General features: G+C 50.0%; 1 protein-coding gene and 1 pseudogene across 1 annotated transcript; both read left to right on the forward strand.

Moving 5' to 3' along the window:
• The first annotated feature begins 2174 nt into the window (after nt 1-2174).
• On the forward strand, nt 2175-2403 carry LOC110147647 (protein CEBPZOS-like; annotated as a pseudogene).
• A 16821-nt stretch (nt 2404-19224) lies between these two features.
• TRNP1 (TMF1 regulated nuclear protein 1) lies at nt 19225-25699 on the forward strand. The gene is made up of 2 exons (XM_070458995.1): nt 19225-20093; nt 24941-25699. Exon 1 carries the CDS (start codon nt 19225-19227, stop codon nt 19918-19920), a length of 696 nt encoding a protein of 231 aa, XP_070315096.1. The 3' UTR covers nt 19921-20093; nt 24941-25699.
• The last annotated feature ends 1854 nt before the right edge of the window (nt 25700-27553 follow it).

Consider the following 27553-nt stretch of genomic DNA (forward strand, 5'->3'; position numbering starts at 1 on the left):
CTGAAGGAACCTTGATCCAACTCCTTCAGTTTACTGATGAGGAAATAAGGCCCCCAAGGAGAATGGCTTTAGCTGAGGTCACATAGTGAAGAAGCAGTGGACCCTGGAGGAGGTGGTGTCAGCATAGGCTTGTTTCAAATTCTGCCTTTATGGTGAGCTGGGCAAGTGACTCAGCCTTTCTGGGCTTTAGATTCCACATCAGTAAATTCTATTCATTCAGCCTTTCTCCTGCCTAAAGTCCACCTTACCCCTTGTACTCTCCCTTACTCTCTTATACACACACACACACACACACACACACACACACACTCTCTCTCTCTCTCTCTCACACACTCACAGCAGTTTGGACAGGCATGGCTGATGCTAAGTCTCCTGGTCACTTTCAGGGGTCAATAGGCAGCTCTGACCCCTGTACAAACACCCCCACTTTCTGCCCCCCGTGCCCCTGCCCCCAGCCAGCCCCATACTCCATGTTATGCCTCCCCAAAAGGCTGTCTGAGCCCCTCTGATGGCCTTGACCTCCTCTGCTGCTTTCCCTGTCCCTAGACTGGAGCTCCCAGAGAGAAAAGTCTGGTCTGATTCATCTCTCTGAGTCCCCAGCACTCAACCCAGGGCAGAGGCCAAAGGTTGCATCTGGGAGTGTTTGTGGAAGGAGTCAGTGAAGGAAGCCCCTCCGACCCCTCTGCTTTTCAGGAGCCCATGACCTTCACCTTCCCAAACCACTGATGTGGCAGAAAGAGCCCTGAAGTGGGGACTCACACAAACCTAGGGTGAAAACTCAGCCCAGACTCTCTCTAACTGGGTGTACTTGGGAAATGACCTCACTTCTCCAAGCCTCAGTCACCTCTTCTGTAAATAGCCTTTTAGGGGAGGGGACATATAAGCTGAGAACTGGAAGACCTAGATGGAAAGACCTAGAGGAAGAGTCTTCTGGACAGAGTAAAGAACTGATGCGAAGGCCCCAAGATGGAGATAAGCCTAGCATGTTCGAGAAACAGAAAGGAAACCAGTGTGGCTGGAGTGCATTGAGCAAGGGGTGACTGGATGTGGGGGTGGAGATGTGCAGGCCCTGGGCTGCACAGGGCTTCAAGCAGTCTGTGGTTTATTTCGTTAATTATTTATGGCTGCGTCGGGTCTTTGTTGCTGTGTGTGGACTTTCTCTAGTTCTGGCAAGTGGTGGCCACTCTTTAGCTGTGGTGCACGAGCTTCTCATTGTTCTGGCTTCTCTTGTTGAAGAGCATGGGCTTTAGGGTGTGCCAACTCAGTAGTTATGGCACATGGGCTTAGTTGCCCCCGTGCCCTGCATGTGGAATCTTCCTGGACCAAGAATTGAACCCGGGTCCCCTGCAGGTGGACTTCTAACCACTAGACCATCAAAGAATTCCTTGATCTTTCTTTTAATCTAAGTGATGTAGGAGGTAACTGGAAGGTCTCAAGCAGACGGGGGACTTGATCTAATACCCTCAAAGCTTCACTCTCTGTATGATGACTGCAGGAGAGTAAGAGTGGAGGCAGGGAATCCAGTGAGGAGGCTTTGGGAGTAATCCAGGTGAGGGGGACAGTGGCCTGGACTAGAGTGGTGCCTGGGAATGAGAGAAGAAGTGCTCAGATGCACGATATATTCTGGAAGTGGACCCCACAGGACTGGATATGCAAGACGTGGGCAGAGAGGACTCGGGGTCGGCCCAAGATTTCAGTTATCGTTTGCTGAGAAGTGATCATTGTTTAGTTGCTAAGTCGTGTCTGACTCTTGCGACCCCGTGGACTGTAGCCCACCAGGCGCCTCTGTCTGTGGCATTTCCCAGACAAGAATACTGGAGTGGGTTGTCATTTCCTTCTCTAGGGGATCTTCTTGACCCGGGGATCGAACCTGAGTCTCCTTCATTGGCAGATTCTTTACCTCTGAGCCACCTGGGAAGCCCTTGCTGAGAAATAAACCACCCCCAAATTTAGTGGCTTAAAATGATATATTATTTCTAGAAATTCTGCAGTTCAGCTGGGATCAGCTGGCCAGTTCTGCTGGTTTTGCCTGTGTCACTTATGAGTCTGCATTCAGCTGGGAGCAGCAGGGGCTGGATTATTGAGACGGTGTCCTCTCTCCCTGGGCCTCTCTTCACCTGGCCTCTCATCGGTCAGAAGTTTAGATGCAGAGCCTCCTGAGTACACGCCTCGGGATGACCCACAGTATGGATTCACTGGCAAAGAACATCTTTAAAGAAGTTTTAGTAGGTGAACATGTAGCTGTTTTCTGGGGCATATTTTTTGTTTAAAAAGATGAATACAAGTCAAGATTTCAAGCAAAAAATGAGCAAGAAATCCCACTTCATCTTGGAAGTTTATTGCAAATCCATTGAACACTGTGGAATATATGGAATCAGAAAGCAAAATCAAAAAACTGGCTAAACAGAGGAAATTAGGAACTTGACTATTGATTAAGGTTTGCCCTATTTCATCGTATTAGGCAAGATTAAAATTACAAAGTTGACATGGATGGATTTTAGAATATTTAAGGTTGAATATAAATTCTGATTAAGTCAGAGGTTTTGTTCTTTGGACTAATTGAAGAAGTTGATGGAAATTTTGTTTACTATGTCATAAATGGAGTTTTGTTTACTACTCAATATAAAGTGGTTCTCCTTAAGGAAAAAAAAAATCTCCCCTTAATTCTGAATATATAAACCTTTCAAAATACATAAAATAGTAAAACATCTATTCTTAATATTCATTGCATTTTTTCTTTTCCATTATAATTTATTCCAAAATATTGAATATAGTACCCTGTGCTATATATATGGTAGGACCTTGTTTATCTAAATTTTTCCCCTCTGGTAATCATGGATTTGTTTTTCATGCCTGTGAGTCTGTTTCTGTTTTATAAATAAGTTCATTAATGTTTATTGTAACTGACACATTTAAAATCCTATCATCTAAAAATATGTTAACTAGAAATATTACTTTTATCCATTTTCACTTTACCTGAAACAATATTCAAACTCTACATCAATGTCTCTGGTACTACTAGAACCACTTTGGAATAAAATTTGTCATAAAATTAGAATAAAAAAACTAATAAAAAGAAGTCCTCTGACCTTCACAGAGAAGCAGCAGACTTCCAAGAGGACAGGGCCCACTGTGTAAGTGCTTATTGAATCCTGCTTGCTTCACGCTTCTTGACATCCCGTTGGAGAGAGCAAGTCATATAGCCAAGGCCAGAGTCAGCACGGAAGAGGATGCAAAAGGGCATGGATATCTGGAGGCCTGCTTCATTGGAGGCTGCCAGCATAACAGTTTAGCACAAACCCCTGGGTCTGTGGTCTAAGGATATGGGTGAAATTCAAGGGTAGAAGGCAGAGAGCAGGGTTTGCCGGAAGTGGTGGGGTGGTGGTCTGTATCTCCTCCCCTAAAGACTTTCCAAGTGAGCCCCTGAGGAGGATGGTGGGCTTGGGAGAACGCAAAGTCCCTGGCAAGTGTGGTGAGGGAGGGTAGGAGGCAGTAATCAAGGCAGAGGGCCTGCAAAGTCTCCAGGCCCTTCCCTCATTTGGTAGCATCACTGAGCCCCTCCCCTGGGCCTGGTCCCGGTCTGACGGCTGCAGAACACAGAGAGGAATAAGACTTGGTCTGTGACCTTGGGGAACCCAAAGTGTTTGAGGGAGACAGACCGTACCCACAGCTTCCAACCCAGTGTGAGAGATGGCAGCTTAGTGCTGCAGTGGAAAGTTGTCCAGGGCCTTTGGAGGGTCCCAGGGGAGGAGTACTTGGGAGTAAATAGACGAGAGGGTGGAGCTGGAGCAGGTAGAGGTCAGACAGGGCCCCAGCCCAGGCCTTGTAGCTGCCTTCCAGCCCTGACAGTGCAGAGATGAAAGCAGCTCCACCAGGAGACGCTGGGAAGACCAGATGCAGAAATTCCCATTTTAATGGATGAGCAAACTGAAAGTCAGGGTGGGTAGGTTGTTCAAGCCAGATCCAGCTCATGACATCCTGGGCTTCTTTCCACCCTCTTCAGGTCTTGCTGAAATCATAGGGATGGTGGGGGAGGGGAGGGTTCTCTCTCCCCTTTGCGGGGATGTGCCTGGGGGCTGGCCTGAGAGCTGCTGTGGATAGAGCGCCCCTCCTTGGATCCTGGGTCTGTATCTCCTCCCCTAAGGAAGGCAGAGCCCAGTGAGGAGACATTAAGGGAGGTGGTAACATGGACGGGGTTCGGCCAGATCCAGTCGTGGAGCCCCTAGTCTGAGCCATCTGGCCCTCAAGCCCTTCCTGTGCAGTCCCACTCTCAGGGGCCCCCTGACTAAGGGATGAAAGATGGAGGGGAATTGTGGGGACAACAGAGGATGAGATGGTTGGATGGCATCACCAACTCAATGGACGTGAGTTTGAGCAAGCTCCGGGAGTTGGTAATGGACAGGGAAGCCTGGAGTGCTGTAGTTCATGGGGTCACAAAGAGTCGGACACAATTGAACTGAATTGACTGCATTGTGTGGAAGTCGGAGGTCAGGGCCAGGGGAGAGCATGGGGTACTTCTGACTAGGGCTGGGTTGTTGTTGTTTAATTGCTAATTCGTGTCCGACTCTTGGTGACCCCATGGACTTGTAGCCCAACCAGGCTCCATGATCCATAGGATTTCCCAGGCAAGAATACTGGAGTGGGTTTCTGTTCCCTTTTCCAGGGTATCTTCCCAACCCAGGGATCGAACCACATTGCAGGCAGACTCTTTAAGGTCTGAGCCACCAGGGTAATCCTAGGACTGTGCTAGGTTCCCTATAAAGTAAGTAAGGGTGGGGAGAGTTGCCAGGTTTAGCCCTGGGGGCTCAGGTGAGGAGTTAGGAAGGAGGCTGGGAGCTTAGAGCCTCGCCCAGCTCAGCCTGAATGACCTTGAGTTTGTCCCACTCTTCTAGACTGGTGGCGAGAGTCCCAGCGCTCTGCCAAGTGGAGCCGCCGGCACAGGAGCTCAATAATTCATGAGCCATCTGAGCTCTGGCCTCCCCTCCAAAGGGAAAGGCAGCCCCATATCCAAGCCGATCCAGTCCAGCCGGAGCCCTGTTCTTCCTCCCGCCTGGCTTGTCTGGGGGGGGGGTGTGTGGTGGGGGGCGGATGGCTGCTGAGTCCATGTCTCAGATAGAGGAGGAAAGGGGCATGGAAGAGATGGAGGGAGTGGGAAGGGGAGGTCCTAGCATCTGATGCACTCACAGCAAAAGCTTCTTTTCTTGGAACCAGAGCGCTCTATAGTAGGTGGGAGGCTGGGGAAGGGGAAGGCAGAATCAGAGAAAGACCTGGAAAGGGAGATAGAGACAGGCCCAGGGAGTCAGAAAGAGACAGAAGCAAGAAAAAAAGGCAGAAGCAGGTGTTGTGGGTATGAACACGGGTGCACACAGGTAGGGAAGATACAGGCTCTTTTTTTAAAAACCCACTCAGAGCTCTCCTGCCATCTAGCTGGTGGAAAATCCAGTTTCCATTATTGCTGGACTCTCTCAACCCAGAGCAGCACTTAGGGTTGGGCCAGGGCCAAGGGGTATTACAGAACCAGACGTGAACAAGGTCCTTCAGTCTGGTCATTGGCCTCCCTGGTCACCTGCCCAGCGTGACCCTATCAGGTCAGGGACTGTGCCATTCAGTGCCAGCCATGCTGGGCACATAGAATCTTTGGTCCTCTAGGGCACATTCAGTGTGAGGTCAAGTCTTCTGAATGCCACTTGTCCTCTTGAACCCAGGGCCTAGATCCATCCATTCCCTGGGATCAGGAAGCCTGAACTGACACCCTCACCCCTTATCTAAGAGGTTGGGAAAGAGCCTCCCGCTGTGGTCCCTAGAAGATCTGGCTGGTTTTCTGTCCCAGAGCCAGACCCTTGTATCCCTCTGGATCTGGGAATCCATCTCTTAGCAGAGTCCTTGTTCCTTAGTATTCTATAGCTGAGCAGCTGGGGCCAACCCTGCATCCTTTTGGAGCCTGGAGGAGGATACCCAGAAACTCCACCAGCCATGCCTGTGATGGTGGGGGGTGGTGGCAGACAGGCAGGCAGAGCTGGAGCTTCAGTATGAGTGAGCAGGAGGGACCTGATCCAGAACCAGATGGTCATTAAATGATTCAGAGTGAATTTCTGTGTGCTGTGGTGGGCCAGGCCCTATCCTGATATTTAAGACCGACTCCTCCTCCCTCCCCGCATGACCTGGTCCTTACATTGTTTTAAAAATTTTTATTTATTTATTTGGGTGTGCTGGGTCTTAGTTGTGACACTTGGGATCTTTAGTTGTGACTTATGGGATCTAGTTCACTGACCAAGGATTGAACCCAGCCCCCTGCATTGGGAACATGGAGTCTTAGCTCACTGGACCACCAGGGAAGTCCTTGTCCTTACATTTTTTGTTGTAAAATTTTTACTGTGAAATATCTTATACGTATAGAATATATTGTGTATATCCATGTACATATACATACATATAAAAATATATGTATTGTTTACAGAGTAAAAATGAAGATACTCACTACTGGCTTAATGGGACATTTTAGTACTTTTGAAGCCCTCTGTATCCCTCTGTATGATCCTCCTCCGTGGCTTCCCTTTTCCTCATTCTTCCAGAGAAAAATATTCTGAAAATAGTGTTAATCATTCCTTTCAGTTCAGTCATTCAGTTGTGTCTGACTCTTTGTGACCCCATGGACTGTAGCATGCCAGGCTTCCCTTTCCTTCACTGTCTCCTGGAGCTTGCTCAAACTCATGTCCATTGAGTCGGTGATGCCATCCAACTATTTCATCCTCTGTTGTCCCCTTCTCCTCCTGCCTTCAACCTTGCCCAGCATCAGTCTTTTCCAGTGAGTCAGTTCTTCACATCAGGTGGCCAAAGTATTGGAGTTTCAGCTTCAGCATCAGTCCTTCCAATGAATATTCAGGACTGATTTCCTTTAGGAAAGACTGGTTTGCTCTCCTTGCAGTGTAAGGGACTCTCAAGAGTCTTCTCCAACATCACAGTTCAAAAGCATCAATTCTTCAGTGCTCAGCTTTCTTTATAGTCCAATTCTCACATGCATACATGACTATTGGAAAAACCATAGTTTTGACCAGTCGGCAAAGTAATGTCTTCTGTATTTTAATATGCTGTCTAGGTTGGTCATAGCTTTTTTTCCAAGGAGTAAGCATCTTTTAATTTCATGGCTGCAGTCACCATCTGCAGTGATTTTGGAGCCCAAGAAAATAAAGTCTCTCACTGTTTCCATGTTGTTTCCCCATCTATTTGCCATGAAGTGATGGGACCAGCTGCCATGATTTTAGTATTCTGAATGTTGAGTTTTAAGCCAGCTTTTTCACACTCCTCTTTCACTTTCATCAAGAGGCTCTTCAGTTCCTCTTCACTTTCTGCCATAAGGTTGATGTCATTTGCATATCTGAGGTTATTGATATTTCTCCCAGCAATCTTGATTCCGGCTTGTGCTTCATCCAGCCCAGCACCTCGCATGATATACTCTGCGTATAAGTTAAATAGGCAGGTGACAATATACAGCCTTGATGTACTCCTTTGCCAATTTGGAACCAGTCTATTGTTCCATGTCTGCTTCTAACTGTTGCTTCTTGACCTGCATATAGATTTCTCAGGAGGCAGGTCAGGTGGTCTGGTATTCCCATCTCTTGAAGAATTTTCCACAGTCATTCTTTTAATGGTGTTAATCATTTGGGCTGATTTATCCACTGGGCACAAGAAGCACAGTACCTAGGGGTCTCAATACTTTTAAGGGTCCACAAAAATGTTTTAATTTATTTTATACAGAGAGTTGATTTATTCTGTACTCTTTAAATTTACACATGTATGTTAGTTATATGTCAATGAAGCAAAAAAAAAAAAAAATCAGAGATGACTGAATAAATAGGGAGAGCAGACATTTTCCTTACAAAATTCCAAATATATGTAGATACTCTCTTCTCCAGGAGGGGGCACTTTATCAGGTTAATGGTGCTTTATACCTAGCTCTGGTGGCTCAGAAGGTGAAGAATCTGCCTGCAATGTGGGAGACCTGGGTTCGATCCCTGGGTCCGGAAGACCCCCTGGAGAAGGAACTGGCAACCCACTCCAGCATTCTTGCCTGGAGAGTCCCCATGAACAGAGGAACCTGGCGGGCTACAGTCCATGGTGCCTCAAAGAGTCAGACACGACTGAGCGACTAAGCACAGCACAGCACCTCTAAGCCTGGCTCCTTTGCTTTCTTCCGCAATCAGGATGTGTTCAATTATAAGTTCAAAATAGGCCAGAATAGCTTAAGAAACACAGGAGAATTGTTGGCTCACTTAACAGAAAAGTCCAAGGGTAACCTTAGGTGCAACTGAATCAGGTGACTCAAGTAACTTCCACATTCACTAGGTCCCTGTTTCTGGGCTCTCCTGCTAGGCAGTAGACACGCACTTCCTTTGTAGTGGCAAGATGACAGCCTGCAGCTCCAGGTTTATAATCTGCTTAGTCAACAATTCCTGGGCAGAGTTTCTCTTTCTCAGTAGTTCAGGGAAATTTCCTAGTGTTGAGTTTCCTTGGCCAGTCCAGGATCATAAGCCCATTCCTGGAGATGGGCTGGGCTCAGCCCCACAAGAAACATGCACTGAGCTTTTAGCAGCAGTGGTTTCCCCCGAAATATAAAGGCATTGTGATTAAAAGTAGGACAAATGAATGGTGGGAAGGCGAAACCCACAGCTACCCACTCCATCATCCTAGACTTCTCTATCTAAGGTACTGCTGCTGCTGCTGCTGCTGCTAAGTCGCTTCAGTCGTGTCTGACTCTGTGCGACCCCTTAGATGGCAGCCCACCAGGCTCCTCTGTCCCTGGGATTCTCCAGGTAAGAATACTGGAGTGGATTGCCATTTCCTTCTCCAAAGCATGCATGCATGCTAAGTTGCTTCATTGTATCCAACTCTGTGTGACCCTATGGATAGCAGCCCACCAGGCTCCGCTGTCCACAGGATTCTCTAGGCAAGAATATTGGAGTGGGTTGCCATTTTCTTCTCCAATCTAAGGTACAGGGCCGGGTTACTACCTATCACATCACCCTGTTTTCTTTCTTCAAAACATACAGGTAACACTATCTGAAATGATCTTAATTGTTTTGATTCTTTATGGCCTTCCTCTCTTCCTTTGGATTGAATGTGCTCAGAGGGCAGGGATCTTGCTTGTCTTGATCACTGCTATATTTCTAGCACTTGGAAGTGTCTGCTACACAATAAGTACTTAATAAAGGCTTGTGGTAGGAATGAACTTTCTGGAGAGCTCATCTTCTCTTGCTGTTTCAAGAACCTCCTACAAAAAAAAAAAAAAAATAGAATTCCTACATGGGAACCTCCCTGGTGGTCCAGTGGCTAAGACCCCACACTTTCACTGCAGAGGACTTGGGTTCGATCCTGGTCGGGGAACAAAGATTCCACAAGCTGCACAGGGTGGCCAAAAAAAAGAATCTCCCACAGGAAGTTGATAATGCCAGGCAGCCTTATTTTCCCTTCTACTCGATCAACCCCATCAGGATACAAAGGTGCTCCTAGCAGCTCCCATCTTACAGAATCCCTACTCCACCCCACCTGGAGGAGGAAATGGCAGCCCACTTCAGTATTCTTGCCTGGAGAATCCCATGGACAGGGGAGCTTGGCAGACTGCAGTCCATGGGGTCACAAAGAGTCAGACGTGACTTAGCAACTACACACATTCGACCCCACGTTCTTGCCAGCCACCACTCCCTATTTCTCTGCTTTTCAAAACAAAACTTATGCAGAAGAATAGTCTTCATTTGCCATAATTGCTTCCTTAATTTCAACTTACTGTTCAGCTCACTTTTCTATTTCCCTCCTTTACTGACAACTGTCCCTGCTCAGGCTCCTTGGCTGGTCCCTCTCCATCATCACCACTTCTAAACGTGGTGTCTCTGACTTATGTCCACTTCTCCATCAACACCTTCTCCCAAGGCCACTCATCCTGTCCCATGGCTTTAAGTACCATCTATGGATGACTCCCCAGATTTAAGTCTCCAGCTGTGACTCTCCAGTGCTGACTTCCAGAAGCCTCTGTACAGTTGCCTACTTATCATGGATATCCAACATGGGTGTTGTGAAATAATGGGATATATAGATGACCCCAGTTCCTGACACAGAGTTCCTAAAACCCTTGGAAATTTCTGGGTCATAGGAGCATCTTTTGTTCCAATGAGGTGACTCTTGGTGGGCACCTGAATAGCTTCAGAATGAGAGATGGTCACCAGAAAGACCAAGCCATGATTAGAAGTTTGGAACTTTCAGCCCCTGCCCCTACCCCATCCTCGGGGAAGGTGGGAAGGGTTGGAGATTAAGTTGATTATTGAGTTGATCATGTTCAAGTGATGAAGACTCCATAAAAATTCCCCAAAGTACAGAGTTTGGAGAGATTCTAGGTTGGTGAACATACCCAACGCTGGCAGTGTGGTGCACCCCAACTCAGTGGGACAGAAACGCCTGTGCTCAGGACCTGCCCAGATCACACTCCTTGCATCTCTTTAGGTGGTTGTTCAACTGTATCATTTATTAATAATAAACTGGTAAGTGTGTTGCCCTGAGTTTTCTAGCTGTTCTAGCAAATTATTGAATCCTAGTGGGGATTGTGGGAACCTCTGATTTGTAGGTGAGTTGGACAGACAAAGTTGTGGTAACTTGGGGATCTACCACTTGTGATTGGTGTCTGAAGTGAAGGGCAGTCTTGTGGGAATAGGCCCTTTACCTGTGGGGTCTGTGTTAGTGTCAGAATCAAATTACACTGAATCACAGGACACCCAGCTAGTGTGGAAGAATTGGTTGGCATGGGAAAACACACGCACACATTTGGTGACCAGAATTATCAGAAGTATTCTGTGAGTATTGAGAGGAAAGAAGAAAAACAGAAGACAGTTTCCAAAATACGTGTCCACAGCAAGATTGTTTCCAAAGCTTTACTTATTCCTTATATGTGTAGACCTTTACTAGCTAGTAAAATATGCTTTTTCCATTCTGTGTTACTTTTTTTTAACTGAGTTTTGCCTTTCTATGTTAGATGGATGCAGAGAGCACGATTTTCAAGTTAGACTTTCATTTTCCAGCACACAGTAACTTAAACCATAACATCTGAATGCTGCTGTGCTAATGTCAGTTATTTTAAAAAATCGTTTCACCTTTGAACTGAATGTACACCCCTTGCAAGGTATACTGTTTCTTGTGCATGCATGCCCAGTCAGTCAGTCCTGGCTGACTCTGTGGACTCTAGCCTGTTGGGCTCCTCTGTCCATGGAATTTTCCAGGCAAGAATACTGGAGTGGGTTGCCATTTTCTTCTCTAGTGGATCTTCCTGACCCAAGGATTGAACCCGTGTCTCCGTGTTTCCTGCATTGGCAGGGGGATTCTTTACCACTGAGCCCCCTGGGAAACCTTAGTTAGACTAAACAAAAAAAATGGGAAGATCCATGAACCATTACTATAGACATCTCAACCCTTGTTTTTGTAGTGAAGCGATTATCAGGTAGGGGGTACAAAAATCAAAATAACAAAAAAACCTTTTAACCTTGATTTATTAAACCCGTTCCTCCCCTGGTCTTTCCCATCTCAGTCAAGGGCACCGCAATTCATTCTGCAGCTCAATCCCCAAAATCAGAGAGCATTCCCTCACCCCCACACTAATCCATCCACAAGTCCTCTCAGTTCACCTCCAAATAAAATCCAAATCCATCCCTCCTCCCACCTCTTGCCATTACTAGGGGCCTGGCCTCCATTCTCTCTCAGCTGGATTACTGCAATAATCTCCTAACTGTCTCTCCCATCCTCCTCTTGCTGCCTTTCAGTTCATCCCTACACAGCTAACAGCACAATCTTTAAAAACAATCAGATCATGTTGATCCCCACTTAAACCTTTCAAAAGCATCCCCTGCACTTAAGGTAAAGCCCCAAATCCTCACCCTGGCCCCCAGACCCAGCTCCTCTGACCTTAGTTCTCCCCATTTTCCTGCTGGCTTAGTAGGCATTGAACACACTGATCTTTCTATCTCAGGACCTTTGCACATACTATTTTTTCTACTGGGAAATCTCTCTCCCCAATTCCACATAACTTACTCCTGCTTCTCTTTCAGGTCTCAGCTTAAATGTCATCTCTTAAAAGAGAAGCCCTCCCTGACTCCCCTTTCTATCATGTCACCAGATTAGTCCTTGTTTATGATTTCTAGGGAAGCACTATGACCTCATGGTTGAAAACAGGCTCTGGAGGCAGATTGCCTGGGTGTTGAATCCTAGCTTTGCCACTCTTGTACCATGTGACCTTGACCACATTTACTTAACCAATCTGTCCTTCACATTCCTTATCTGTAAAATGGGAGTATGTTAATAATAGTACCTCAAAAGATAGGCACTCTGTGCCATGTACAGAGTAAGCACTAGATAAATATTGACAGGTATTTTATTGTTCCTTCATGGCACATTTATTGGGATTCAATTTATTTTGGTTTCTGAAATGTAAGCTTTCGTGGGAACAGGAATTGTGTTTTTCTTATTCACTGCTGTACCCCAGCACTTTGCACAATGGCTGGTACATGGCATATACCTAATTACATTGCTGAATGAATGCAGGAAGGCAGATTCCAACTCATCCCTTTTGGAACTTACAATCTAGAAAACATAGACTTTAACCTTGTCCTTCTTACCCTTCAACACTTTCCCATCTTTTTTTTTTTTTTATTTTTTGATGTGGACCATTTTTAAAGTCTTTAGTGAATTTGCTACAATATTGCTTCTGTTTTATGTTGTGGGTTTTTGGCTGCCAGGCATGTGGAATCTTAGCTCCCCTAAGAGGGATTGAAGTCACACCCTGCACTGAAAGGTGAAGTCTTAACCACTGGACCTCTAGGGAAGTCCCACCTGGCCATGTTAGAGCTATGAAAATGGAGACCCATAAAGATGGGGTGATTTGAGCAAAGCTTCAAGGGGGAGGGGCATTGCTCTTTCTAACATCCCACAGGGAAGTAAAATTTCTACTTGTCAGAAATGTGATGGAGCCCTAAAAGCACATGGAACCTGCTACATCCATTGTGAATGCAAGTCACAGTTGTTTATTCTAGGAATAAGATCCAGGGCAAAATTTTCATCATGAGAGAGAGAGAGGAAAAAAAGAAAGAAAGAAAACCTGTGAGGTCTCTGGATGCAGCATGACTGGGACGGCTGACACTGCAGCTGTGCCTTCCTGGGGAAATTGTCTAGTCCCATCCAAATTACTGCACTCCCTCTACCCAAACATGCTGTTCACGCCACCTTTAAGAATCCAGTTCATGGAGGAATCAACCTGCCTGACTTCAGACTCTACTACAAAGCCACAGTCATCAAGACAGTATGGTACTGGCACAAAGACAGAAATATAGATCAATGGAACAGAATAGAAAGCCCAGAGATAAATCCATGAACCTATGGTCACCTTATCTTCAACAAAGGAGGCAAGGATATACAATGGAAAAAAGACAACCTCTTTAACAAGTGGTGCTGGGAAAACTGGTCAACCACCTGTAAAAGAATGAAACTAGAACACTTTCTAACACCATACACAAAAATAAACTCAAAATGGATTAAAGATCTAAATGTAAGACCAGAAACTATAAAACTCCTAGAGGAGAACATAGGCAAAACACTCTCCGACATAAATCACAGCAGGATCCTCTATGACCCACAACCCAGAATTTTAGAAACAAAAGCAAAAATAAACAAATGGGACCTAATGAAACTTAAAAGCTTTTGCACAACAAAGGAAACTATAAGCAAGGTGAAAAGACAGCCCTCAGATTGGGAGAAAATAATAGCAAACGAAGCAACAGACAAAGGATTAATCTCAAAAATATACAAGCAACTCCTCCAGCTCAACTCCAGAAAAATAAATGACCCAATCAAAAAATGGGCCAAAGAACTAAACAGACATGTCTCCAAGGAAGACATACAGATGGCAAAAAAAAAAACACATGAAAAGATGCTCAACATCACTCATTATCAGAGAAATGCAAATCAAAACCACAATGAGGTACCATTATACGCCAGTCAGGATGGCTGCTATCCAAAAGTCTACAAGCAATAAATGCTGGAGAGGGTGTGGAGAAAAGGGAACCCTCTTACACTGTTGGTGGGAATGCAAATTAGTACAGCCACTATGGAAAACAGTGTGGAGATTTCTTAAAAAGCTGGAAATAGAACTGCCATATGACCCAGCAATCCCACTTCTGGGCATACACACCGAGGAAACCAGATCTGAAAGAGGCACGTGCACCCCAATGTTCATCGCAGCACTGTTTATAATAGCCAGGACATGGAAGCAACCTAGATACCCATCAGCAGACGAATGGATGAGGAAGCTGTGGTACATATACACCATGGAATATTACTCAGCCATCAAAAAGAATTCATTTGAATCAGTTCTAATGAGATGGATGAAACTGGAGCCCATTATACAGAGCGAAGTAAGCCAGAAAGATAAAGACCATTACAGTATACTAACACATATATATGGAATTTAGAAAGATGGTAACGATAACCCCATATGCAAAACAGAAAAAGAGACTCAGATGTATAGAACAGACTTGTGGACTCTGTGGGAGAAGGCGAGGGTGGGATGTTTCAAGAGAACAGCATCGAAACATGTATATTATCTAGGGTGAAAAAGATCACCAGCCCAGGTTGGATGCATGAGACAAGTGCTTGGGCCTGGTGCACTGGGAAGACCCAGAGGGATCGGGTGGAGAGGGAGGTGGGAGGGGGGACTGGGATGGGGAATCCATGGCTAATTCATTTCAATGTATTACAAAAACCACTGCAATGTTGTAAAGTAATTAGCCTCCAACTAATTTAAAAAAAAAAAAGAATCCAGTTCAGTTCAGTTCAGTTGCTCAATCGTGTCCAACTCTTTGTGACCCCAGGAACTGCAGCATGCCAGGCCTCCCTGTCCATCACCAACTCCCAGAGTCCACCCAAACCCGTGTCCATTGAGTCGGTGATGCCATCTGGCCATCTCATCCTCTGACGCCCCCTTCTCCTGCTCTCAATCTTTCCCAGCATCAGGGCCTTTTCAAATGAGTCAGCTCTTTGCAGCAGGTGGCTAAAGTATTGGAGTTTCAGCTTCAGCATCAATCCTTCCAATGAATATTCAGGACTGATTTCCTTTAGGAATCCAAGGGTCTCATTTAACAAATGTGGGAACAGAGGCTTAGTGAGGAGAAGGGACTTGCTCAACACACGTCCACATAGTGAATTAAACCCAAATCTTCTGACTTCTAGCACAAGATTCCTTTAAGCCCTGATTAATACAAAAGCTCTTACTATGAGGTGAGAGGGAGGAGGAAATTAGAAAAAAGGAAGAGATTGTTGAATGAGGTGCCCACTGGCAGACAGGAGCACTGACAGGGGTGCAGGGAGACCAGAGACCTTGCGGGGAGGGCAGGGGAGTCTGTTGAGGAAAGAGGAGATGGAGGCTGAGGCCTAGCTGGGTTATTTTCAGAGCTGCTATATTTATCTGCATCTGCTAAATTATTAAACTGATATCACATCCTAGAGGGTGCCAGGCCAGGTTGCCAGCAAGAGACTGAAACGGAGGCGTTAGATCTCTTAGCGGAGGGCTTGACTCTTTTAGCTGGGATGGAAATCGGCTTTTCAAGCCTTGACTTCCTACCCCACGGCCCTCTCAGCTGACAGAGGGGATCCTGCTTTGGGCCACATCTGCACTCACCATTCGCTCTGGAAGTTTCTGTGTCTGCGGCTGCTGTCCTGAAAGGGGTGTGTATGTAATGGATAAGACTCTGAAACCAGGTCTGCCCCCCCCCCCCCCCCCGCCCCCGCCCAAGCCCTCCTCCGCTGGGCTGCCTCTTCTCTTTCAAGGTCTCTGACTCAGACCATAGACAGACATGACTAGCTGTGAAACCTTGGAGGAATCCTTGATCTTTGCATGTCTTTGTGCCATAGGTATTAACGGTTCCATTCCTCAGACCCTGAAGCTCACAGAGAAAGCATCTCTGTCAGGGTTATGCAGCTTGGAAAGAACTAAGCTTCAATTCAAATTCAGATCTCTCCAATTCCAGATGCCTTTTTTCTCTATTCTTTTTAAAAAATATATTTTAGTATTTTCTCTATTTCCTGCAAAGAGAATGTATAACTTTGATAAGATCAGAAAAAAAGAATAATTATTATAGTTTTAAAATTTTATTTTCTAATTCCAAATGTTGTGTTAGCTGGGCTGGCTGTGTCCTAAGAGATGGTTGGCTGTGGCCCTTGCCCACTACTGGGAGCACGGAGCTCAGGGCAGTTAAGGAAGCTGGCAGATGCCAAAGGTCTCTCACCTCTGGTCCTATACACCTGGTGTCCCCATCCTGAATCCTTCTCCCTTCTTGTCCCCGCTCCCCAGCTGTGCATCTTGCACTTTGATTCATCCTTCAGTTCTCTGTTTAAATATCTTCTATGGGGAACTCTCCCTGATCCCCTCTCCACCTAGCTGGCCTCAGTGTTGGCTCTCTGCTCCCACTGCTTCTGTGTTTCTCCTATCCCAGGAGATACCTCACTGAACTGCGGTCACCTGTGTCCTCCCTGGACTGTGTGCTCTCTGAGGGCAGGGCCCCATCTGATCATCACTTTACTGCCAGCAGCCAGCTCAACAGAGAAGGTAATGATCAAATTTGTCAAGTGAGTGAAATAAAGGGTGAATGGGCAAATGAATGAAGAAGAGGACCTCTCTATTCCTGACTAGCTCTGAATACCCTTGTATTATTTTTCAATTTAACGAACACTATGTGAGTGACCTTATGGAGACAGGCACTCTACCTCACTTCAAGGAATCTAATGAAAACCAAAACCAGTCTGGGAAGAAACTATTAAGTAACTAAACAATAAACAAATACATACATATATATATATATATATATATATGACTGGTGGGAAATGCCATAGAGGGTAGGAACAGGGGACATATCAGAGAACAGCAGGGAGCTAAGCTATGCCTTTGGGGTGGGTCAGATCTGTGTTTGAATCTTTGTCTGGTCACTGATCTGCGGTGTGACCTCGAGCAATTATCTTTACTTCTCTGGGCTTCGGTTTCCCATCAAGAACAGAGGCTGCTGATGCCCCTCCCTTAGGGATTCTGTGGAAAGATGAGAATGTTCATCTATTTGGTAAATGTAGGCTGAATTCAGAGAAACAACTTGCCCAAAGTCACCCAGATGGGCAGCGTGTGTGGGATTCAAACTCAGATCTGAGTGGTTCTCTGGACCTGGCTGATGGTGGAAGGTGGAGGTTAAGTCCTAATCTTTCCTCCCTTGATTCATCCCCCAGAAGTGGGGAGCAGTGATCTGCTTGATGATCACCTGCAGATCTCCCCACAGTGATGGGGGAGGGGTCTTCTGCACAGAGAAGGACACAGGTTTGATGACACAAAGGAGACCATTCAAAGGGATGACACCAAGCAGCAGGGCACTCCGTCATCCCATTGAGCTCCTCTGACTCCCCATGCCCCATCCTCTCCACTGAACTTCCCTTCTCCTTCTTCCTCTGTGAGCCTCTAGCACCAATGCGCCCCCTAAACCCCTCTCCCCTCACTGAGTCCATCACATTCACTGAGTCCCCTCCTCCAAGCCTCCACCACTCCTGGTCACTGAAAACCCTTCTCCTCATGCCCTTCTTCTGAGTCTTCCTCCCTTCCCGTTCACTCAGCTTGACAGCCCCCTCATGGACCTCTCCTTCCTCTCCCAGCCCCTGCGGAGCTGCTTCTTGGGAGCCAAGCTGTCTCGCCCACGCCCACGAGTTCCAATCACTCAGTCAAAGGCACTTAAAAGCACTTAGAGAACAAGACGGTGCGGGGGTGGGGCGGGGTGCCGTGTGTGGAGGGGGTGTGCCCCCAACCTCCTCTTCCCTCTCCATATCAAGCCAGCGCAGCGTCCCCTTCAGCCTCCTCTTCAGGCTGAGGCGGTAGTCACACTGGCCACACTTTTGGCAAGTTCCCCCCCCACCCGGCCCCCACCCCCCAGCCCCCGCCCGACCCCTCCTGTGAGCCCAGTGTCTGCTGCAGTTCTTCTCTATCGGTCTCAGCTGGTTTCCGGCCCTCCAGCCCCTGCCATCACTTAACAGAGCCTTTTCATTTCTGAGGGCACTTTCCAGTGGATGGCAGTGCCATGGTGTCTGGTCAATGCTTGGAGCGGGTATGGCAGGATCCACTGCGGCTGTGGAAAAAATAACTAGAGCTCAGTTCTATCATTTTGCCAGTATGACTAAAGTCCCAGTGAAGCAAAGTCCCGTCAGTGACAGTGAGCCCAGGTTATCTGAGCTTCCCAAAGGCATGAATGGCTGAGCTGGTCCCATTCGGTGGTCCAGAATGAACCATGGACCACAGGCAAGACTCCACTACACCTTCTGGTCCTGTTTCCTTCTCTCTGTGAAAGGTGTGGGGACACCTACCGGGAGGAGCAGACGGGAGCAGAGGGGCTTGAAAAGAATTTGGTCCACTGAAGGGTGGGGCTCCTCTGGGGGGAAGGGGGTGGGCGGGCACTAAGGTTTGCGAAAGCTGCGCCAAGCTCAGCAGCAAGTGCTGAGGTTTGCTCTGCAGGTTCAGGGCCTGCCTGGTAAGTAGTCAGTCCTGCCAGATCCCCACCAGGAGGGGCCAGTTGCCCCTCTGCGTTAATCTCTCCATGGCCGCCAGGAGATTGAAGGGTGTCCTGGTGAGGACACCTGTCCCGGGAGGCCAGGTAGAGCCGATTCAGCCGAGTGACAGCGTTCGGTACGTGCCAGGAAACAAGCCTCCTGAGTTCTATTTGAAGCTTTCAACTGTCACATAGTGTGGCTTCAGGCAAAACCCTCCCGCAGGTGGGGCCCGGGGTCCGTGATTCCTAAGCCCCAGCTACCAAAGCTTATGATTCAGGGGTCAGACCGGGAAAGATGCGGCCCCTTTTTCACCCCAAATGTGGAGGAGGTGGATGGGCACTGGATCCGGTGGGTCGAAGGACCAGCGGAGCAGAAGGGTTCGGGCAATGTCCTGACGGGGCGGGGCATGAGAAGCGGGTTCAGGGCATGCAAGCCTCTGATTGGCTGTGCTGCCCTTCGCTCCGCCCCCTGCTCTATAAGACACGCGCGCGGCTCGCTCAGGGCCAGTGTGGGGGCTGCGGCTGCATCTCACCTTGGTTTGCTGCGTCCATCCTCCCCCGCGTGGGGGAACAGCCGGTCAGACCCGCGGACCTGCCGCTGAGGGCCGCCAGGGGTGGGGGGCGGGGGATGCCGGGCTGCCGCATCAGCGCCTGCGGCCCGGGGGCCCAGGAAGGGTCGGCGGAACCAGGATCCCCGCCGCCGCCGCCGCCCCGGGAGCCCCTGTCGTGCCCTCAGCCCCCATCCCCAAGTCCGACCTTGACCCCAACCCGGGCTCAGGCCTCATCGCAGCCGGAAGCTGCCCAGGAGTCGGCGGGCTCCGCTGAGGGGCTGGAGCTGCAGCGCTGGCGCCAGGGCGCTAGCGGGGGCGCGGGGGGCCCCGGGCCAGCAGGGGGCGCGGGCGGCGGCCCGGGCGCCGCGGCGGCTGCGGGCGGCCGCGCGCTGGAGCTGGCCGAAGCGCGGCGGCGACTGCTGGAGGTGGAGGGCCGCCGGCGCCTGGTGTCGGAGCTGGAGAGCCGCGTGCTGCAGCTGCACCGCGTCTTTCTGGCGGCCGAGCTGCGCCTGGCGCACCGCGCCGAGAGCCTGGGCCGCCTGGGCGGCGGCGTGGCGCAGGCCGAGCTCTACCTGGCGGCGCACGGGCCGCGCCTCAAGAAGGGCTCGCGCCGCGGCCGCCGCGCCCGCCCGCCCGCGCTGCTCGCCTCGGCGCTGGGTCTGGGCAGCTGCGTGCCCTGGGGCGCCGGGCGCCTGCGGCGGGGCCACGGCCCGGAGCCGGAATCGCCCTTCCGCCGCAGCCCGCCCCGCGGCCCCGCCTCACCCCAGCGCTGACCTCCGGCGCCGGGACCCCTGGCCACCCCGAGAGACCACCGCCCGGGTGCCGACCGATGGACTGCGGACGCCGGCTGGGTGGAACGACGTCACCGACGCGGATGGACAGATTGGCCGGCCACAGGAAGAGACAGTCGGGGGGCCGGGGGCCCAGTAAAGAAGGCGAAACCGAGGTGTGGTCTTAGCGGCTGGCGCATCCGAGGGGCGGGGCGGGAAGACTTCCCTTCCCTAGAGCTTCTGGAGTTCGCTGGGCCCTTAAATAAAGCTGTCCACTTTCTGTTGCCGCCTCTCCCAGAACTCCTGGGGAATGAGGTAGTGGCACTAAGTCCCCATTATAGAGTTGGACACGTTGAGGCCGCTCACATCCCAGGAAGGGTTTGCCAGCAAACTTTTACCGGTTGGAGCAACCCCACTCTCACCTCCTCAGCGTTGCCTTTCCTGGGTCCCTTGGGGCTGTAAGAAGAGTCTTGCCCTTGAGGCCGCTACTCTCTGGCGCGCCCTTCGCAAGGCAGAGTAATGAGACTCCAGGATGGCGTGGCGGCTGGCACAGCGATGTCGCTTTGAGTTGTCTCCTAAGGCCCTATTTCCCATTTGGGGAGATGGAATCGCAGAGAGGTGAAGGATTTGCTCCCATCATACTGTGCTTAGGCCCTTTCACTTCTGGGGGACAGGTCTTTCCTCAGGCCTTCATGCAGCTTCAGTAAGAGCTGACTCAGACGACCAGGGGTGTTTGGTGATTGCCTGAAGGTTTGCAGGTTCTCCTAGGGGCTCCCAACCTGTCGCTAAGATGGCTCTGCCAGGGATGGAGCCAGGTGCATCCTGTAATGGGGCCCCAGGGGAGCAGGTATGTCATCGGCTTCTAGATTCTAGAAAGTGGGGCCTTAAAGGGCCAGACCTGAAATGAGATGCACTTCCCTTCCACATGCCCTTCAGGCCCCGCTCCCCTGTTCCACTCAGCTGTGAATGGCCTGGCTGCTGCTTTGCTGGCCACCAGCTGAGCTGACTGCAGTCTCACTTGTTGGTCTGTGAACTGGGTACTTTCACCTCCTGGAAGGTTTGTCTGGAGGTTAACACAGGGCAGAGGTCTGTCTGCTCCCATAAATCGTGGAAGAATGTCTTATTCTCTTACGTCACACCTAGAAACAGGCACTGCTTTTGCTGCTGGAGCCCGGGAGCTGATCTGAAGTCCTTATTTTACAGAGTGGCAAGGTCACCTGCCAGCTAGGAACAGACCTAGGTCCTCGGGCGTGTGTGTGTCCTTCTTGGTGTATCTCTCTGCTGGCCAGGGGCAGGGGCTAGGTAGAACTGGTGTCAGCTTGTCTGCCGTGTGACCTAGAACAACGGTCTCCAACCTTTTTGGTTCCAGGGATCAGTTTCTGGGAAGACAATTTTTCTACCCACTGGGGCTGGGTGGGGGTGGGGGGAGATGGTTTGGGGATGATTCAAGTGCATTACATGTATTGTACACTTTTTTTCTACTGTTATTATGGCAGCTCCACAGCAGAGCATCAGTCATTAGATCCCAGAGACTGGGGACCCATGACCTAGAACAACTCCATCCCTGATATGGGCTGGTTTCCTCAGTCCCTCTCTGAACATAACTGTCCCTCCTCATGTCAGAGCTTTTAGGGGAGAAGGGGGTAGAACGAGGCAGTTAAGAGTCACGGGATTCTGGTTTAATCCTAGAGTCCTAGGGGTCAGGTGCGCTGCTCTGAAAGCCAGAGCCCCAGGGGCCCTCACCTATCCCTTCTCCAGCTAGCTCTTCCTCTTCGCAGGTACCAAACTTTTTCCTGGTTTCTCAGCTCACAGCCAGGCCTTCCTGAACCCATTCTCAGCTGGGGAGGGGAAGTCCAGGAGGAGGTCTCAGAGACAGAGCTTGGGGATCGAGAGAGCAGTGAGGGGCCCTGGCATCCTCTGGTCTGTCCAGAGAGAAAGGACCTTCCAAAGCCACTTGGGTCACTTTGGGTCTAGAGGCCCAGAGAGGACAAGGACTCCCTGGAGGTGATGGAGAGGAGCTTCAGGCTGCACTGCTGGGCTGTAGCCAGGTCTGTTTGCATGGGAGGGACTCTTGGTCCCCAGAAGCTTTTAGCTAATGGTTTAAAGTGCTCTGTGTCACCACAATTTTGCCTTTCTCTGGGATTTATTGGTAATCAGCTTTGCTCTGGTTTGGAAGAGGGGAGTGGGGTGGATAGGGAATTAGAGCTGGCTCTTGCTGGAGAAAGTGGTATATGTAGAGATGGAGATTGGTCCCAGGCTCACAGGCAGCTCTGTCCCCCCCTCCACTTCCAGAAGTCTCAGGCTTCTCATTAAGGGCCTCAGCCAGGCTCACAGTGCTCAGTGACTTAAACCCCAGCTCTTGGTTCAGTGCTCTGTCCGGGGGCACCACAGCCCTACTACCCCTCAGCCAACAAATACAAGTCATCTTCCCACCCTTGCTTGGCCCACCCAGGATGCCTCTAGAAGGTTCCATTTTCTCCTCAATTAACAAACATTGATCTCTGCTCAGTCCAAGCGCTCAAGAAGCAGCACTGAATCAGAGTCTCTGCTTTCAAGGGCTTGTGTCTCCCAACCCTCTTCTAGGCAGCCTGCCCTGGTGTTGTTGGAGGAGGGCTGTCTTCAGGTCTTCACAACTATGAAGTGAGTGAAAGTCGCTCAGTCGTGTCTGACTCTTCGTGATTCCATGGACTCTACAGTCCATGGAATTCTCTAGGCCAGAATACTGGAGTGGATAGCCATTCCCTTCTCCAGGGGATCTTCCCAACCCAGGGATAGAACCCAGGTCTCCCACATTGCAGGCAGAGTCTTTACCAGCTGATCCACCAGGGAAGCCCCACAACTAACTCTGGCCCCTGGTTATATATTGTAGCCCCCACCCCCACCCCCCATGACTTCCTAAACACTTTCTAGATGGCCCAGCCATCTAGCCCTGGAGACTGGACTGAGGACAGGCGATTCTGAGGGATCTGTGCACTGAGGACCCTGATGGCCACTAGGGAAGCTGGGATGTCAGCAAAGCGAAGGGAGGGGCGGGAAGACCAGTTTAGGGATTTAGAGGAACCTGCTCCTCTTCTGGATGAGTCCTTTTGCTCTCTTGGCTGGGCCCTGGGCAAGTGTGGCGCCCCCGAGCGGCGCCACCAGAGGGCAGTGTGGGCTGCTTCCTGGGGCGTGGGGGCGTGGCCTGGAGCAGGTTCCCTCTGTCTGTATCCCCGCCCCCAGCCAGCCCCTACTCCCATTGCCCGGGCATCTCAGGCGTTGAGCTTTAAAGGGTCTGCCAAGAACGTGCGGGTACTGGCGGTCACTTGCAGAAAGGGCGGGCCTCTGACCTCAGAGGGCAGGTCCATCAGGAGAGACTTTCTTGGAGAGAGAGGTTGCACCTGTTGGCGGTTACCGTCTGAGTAAAAGCCCAGAGTACTTTACTCCGCCCAGATGTGTTAGACTGATAATTGATCAGAACACTCCATCTCTGCCGCCGCCACCTGGGGATCAAGGTGGCTTCCTAGAGATTAGGTTGAAGCGACAATTCGCAGCTAAGGTGCTCCAAGCCTGCAGTGGGTAGTCTCTAGAAGGCTCCCTTATCCTGACAGCCAGGTCCCTCCAGGGGGTCCCAGTCTTCTCTGAGCTGAAGGAGGAGAACCTTTATCTCCTCCCCTCCTTTACATCCAGCGTGGGAGGAGGTATTTGGGAAAGCTGGGACATCCCCAGCCTATTTCTTCCTGCATTAGATCTTGACCGCACCCTGGCTAGGAGTGATAAGGGAAAGGAATCCTTGGTTGTGGAATAATATATTCACCACCACATCTATGCCAGGTACTGTGCTAAGCACTTTACACCCATTAGCTGTTTCAATCCTCCCAGCTACTCTGCCAACTAAGTAGGAGTTATTCCCATTTCCACAGATGAGGAAACTGAGGGTCAGGGAGGGTGAGTGACTGGCCCAAGGACATAGAACACTTAAGTGGGGGACACCTTCAACATTAGGCTATGTGGCTTTCCATTTATCAAGATATTGAGGGCTCCACATGGGTTCTGAGCGCTCGCTCTTTAAGTCTGGGTACAGGAAACCCTAGTCCTTGGTTCTGGGGAGGGATGTGATCAGACATTTGTGGCACAAGGTGCCACCCCTCCAAGGTCTGGCCACACCCCCCAAAGGCTGGCTCCCTACCTCAGTTGTCTGTGCTCTGGGGGTATGAGTCAGGCTGAGTCAGCAAGGGCAGGTCAGGGAAGCTTAGGGCCTGGGTTTTGCCTTGGAGGGCTTCCTCCTCCCTTGTGTACCTGGGCTGGCATGATTGGAGAGTGAAGAGCCTGGGATGGTAGAGGAGGAGGGTGACGCTCCATGGTGGGGCAGAAAGTGTCCTGTTACTTAGAACAAGAAAGACCTGGGATTTAGTCCTGACCTGGAGCTCAGCTTCTCAGCTGGGAGAACTTGGGCAAATGACTTCCCTTTTCTGAGTCCGTTTCTTATATGTGTGTGTGTGTGTGCACGCATGTGCATGTGTTTTATGGGGAGTTAGGGAGAGATAATTTCCAAGTATTAAGTGAGAGGTCACATTAAGTGCCTAGCACACAGCGAAGGTCTGTAAATGCTCGGAGCCAACCTATCTGGCCTAGGAGAGGCTTCCAGGACAGAGCCCCCAGGCAGTGTGGGCCTTTGCTTCTCCAGAGCATCGCCATATCAGGCATCCCAGAACAGTCCCCCTTCTCCCCCCAGTGCCTTCCCGAGGAACTCCATAAGGGGAGACGTGGAGGAGGGGCAGGCGTTTTATCCCAGGAACATTCCATTCCAGCTGCTCAGACCAGTGGGGATCCCAGCCAAGGACAGAGGCCCAAGGGAGCTCACCCCAGGAGCCCCCACCCCTTCCAGGGCGGGAGCCAGTGGAGCCCTTTTCCAAAATGTTGCCCTTGCGCCTTCTCTCCACAATGGCCTCTCTTAAGGAGGTAGATGCTGAAGGGTTTGGGTGGGGCTGGGTGGCTGTGTGTGAGAGAGAGAGGTAATGAAAGCTCTTGAAATTATTCTTTCCAGCTCCTCCCAGCTCCTCAGAGCCTCAACTCAGGATCTGACTTCTGGATTCTGCTCCTTTGCCCGGGCACCTCCTTCAGGAAGACTTCTCTAATCGACCCTGCACAACCACAGCACCCTCCTCACCTCAAAGGAGCCCCTCACTTGACAGTGGCAAGGGGCTGGGTTCTGGGGAAGTTGCCTCTACTAGGAATTTATATATTCCCGCATTTGGCTCTGGCTTACATGGTACAACTGGGGATGTTACAAGTCCTTTGAGATGCAATCAGGTTAACAGAGCAGCAAACCTTTCCACCGAGAAAAGGATTTCTCTTTAAAAATGTCATTACCATTCTTAAACAAGTCTCAGCGCAGCTAGGGTCCCCACTTTGGTAGATGCCGTTGCTGCTCAGTCGAACAGCGGTAGGAGGGCTGTTTGAGGGGGAACATTGCTCTGAACAATCCCTGTTTCCCTCTCCCACCATCTTTGCCCTGTGTGGGTGCCTGCCTGCGGCCCCTCAGAAAGATAATGGGCTGCTGGCTCCCAGGGGACACACCTCTTTCTCAGGAAGAGGGGTTGACCACATAAAAATAATAAATTTTAAATGAAAGATTAAATTGATTCAAATTAACTTGATTCAAATATCTTGATGGTAGACGGAAGGGGGCCACATGGACTCACACCTAACCTAGAACTTGTAGAATTCCACAAAATGAACGCATATGGAGTCCGTTCCCTGTTGTATACATTCAGGAAGAATAAACCTCCGTGATGTGAGACAAGCATGCGTGGTTTTGAGGTTTACTCTGTGAGTGCCTGCACCACCTTTCCTTTCTGCGTGCTTGTCAGGGCTCTTTAAGTGGGCAGTTCCTTGAGCAGCTTCTCTTTAGTTTCGTTTGGCAGTCTGGGCCTGTTGACAGATTTGTAGACTGACTTATCCCTTGACTTGGCTCCCAGCTGAACCTCTCCAGGAAGTCTTCCTCAATGAAGGATGTGATGAGGAAGCTCAGAGATGGGATGCCCGCATGGGACAAAGGGATGCTAGCGTGATGACATGGCAGCAGGGTGATCTGTGGGGAACTGCGTGTGACCGTGCTGGTGAATGGATGGACGCATGGACCGTGGGGATGGACCCCAGAGTCAGAGTCCCATTGGAGACAGGGCACACTCAAACTGGGGAGAGATTTAAAAAGGGACTATTTCTGGGACTTCCCTGGTGGTCCTGTGGCTAAGACTCTGAGCACCCAATGCTGGGGACCTAGGTTCTATCCCTGGTGGGGGAACTACATCCCACATGCTGCAACTAAGAGTTCAGGCCACAACTAAATATCCTGCTGCAATGAAGATAGAAGGTCCTGGGAGCTGCGACTAAGACCCAGATCAGCCAAATTAAAAAAAAAATTTTTTTAAAGAGACTATTTCCAAAGCTGTGGGCTAGGCCTAAGAGACTAACAAGGTACTGCAATTATCTGTGGGGCTAGCAACAGAGAGAAGCCTTTACAACTCCTGGGCCTGAAGGGGTAAAGAGGGGAGGAGGAGGCAAGACCTTCGGGACCTGGAGAGTGAGTTGTGTGGAGAGGGACCCTGACAGGGGCCTTTGGTTGAGGATGTAGGCAACCACCGAGACCTGATGGGAAGGGAGCAGGAAAAGAAACACCCCATTCTCCTCCTCCCTCCGGTACCTCCTGCTGGGGACTCTCATTGGCTGAACCCAACAGAGAGGCAGGGAACAAGGGAGCCGTTGATGCAGAGTTCATAGAGGTCAGCCTCACGGGGGCACAGAGCATGAAGGAGGGCAGAGAGTGGGACTGGAAGGGCCAACACGTCCAGCAGCTGCCTGGGGGCCTATGTTTCATTCCCCAAAGTTCACAACAAGGCAGTTCCCGCTCTGGAGCTCCCCTACCACTGCAGGTCTTGGGGGGAAATGACTGTTGCTTGGAGAGGGGAAGGGGCATGGGTCTTTTCTTCCCTCAGTCTTCCCCCTCTCTGGCTCTTAGTTCTTGATTCTTTCCTGTCCTGGCATCTTAGATGGCTACAGGGATTGTCCACCAGAGAACAATGCCAGCCACTGAGTCAGTGTTTTTCTCACACCCGGAAACACTACACCTCCCCCAAACACACCCACAGTCATGCCCGCTGCCATACAGGCCTCTGACACTGTCACCACAAGCCATATCTGGTGTCACGGTTGCATCAAGAAAACGTACAAGTGGGCACAACTGCTACACTCCACCATCACTGTAAAACAGCCAAGTCACAGGAATGCAAGCTTTTTTTTCTGTCACATGACAAACGTGCCACGTCACATGTATGTACAGGAGACATACTGTCATGCCCAACCACGTGAAACTAGAGGGTAGGGGCAGGATGGTGCAGGGGTTAACAGCAATGGCCCACACAGCTGTCTGGCATCAGTTTTCTTGTCTGTAAAATGGAAATACTTGTTCTCGCCTCGTGGAGTTGTTGTCAGGGTGCATTGGGATGCTGTGATTGGGGAGACCTCAGCGTGGCACCCAGTCTGGGGGAGAGCTCTCCAGAAGTGGTAGTGGTTAGCGGGAAACTCCTGTCTCCCACTTCTCTTGGGGAGCACACAGACCTGCACAGGTTGAGCTGGGCAGCCTCAGGTGCACGTGCCC

The sequence above is a fragment of the Odocoileus virginianus genome, chromosome 30 (genome assembly GCF_023699985.2).
Source record: "Odocoileus virginianus isolate 20LAN1187 ecotype Illinois chromosome 30, Ovbor_1.2, whole genome shotgun sequence".
NCBI classification, from domain to species: domain Eukaryota; kingdom Metazoa; phylum Chordata; class Mammalia; order Artiodactyla; family Cervidae; genus Odocoileus; species Odocoileus virginianus.

Excerpts from the sequence above, each read along its gene's own strand:
- TRNP1 (XM_070458995.1), top strand. The coding sequence starts at position 19,225 with ATGCCGGGCTGCCGCATCAGCGCCTGCGGCCCGGGGGCCCAGGAAGGG.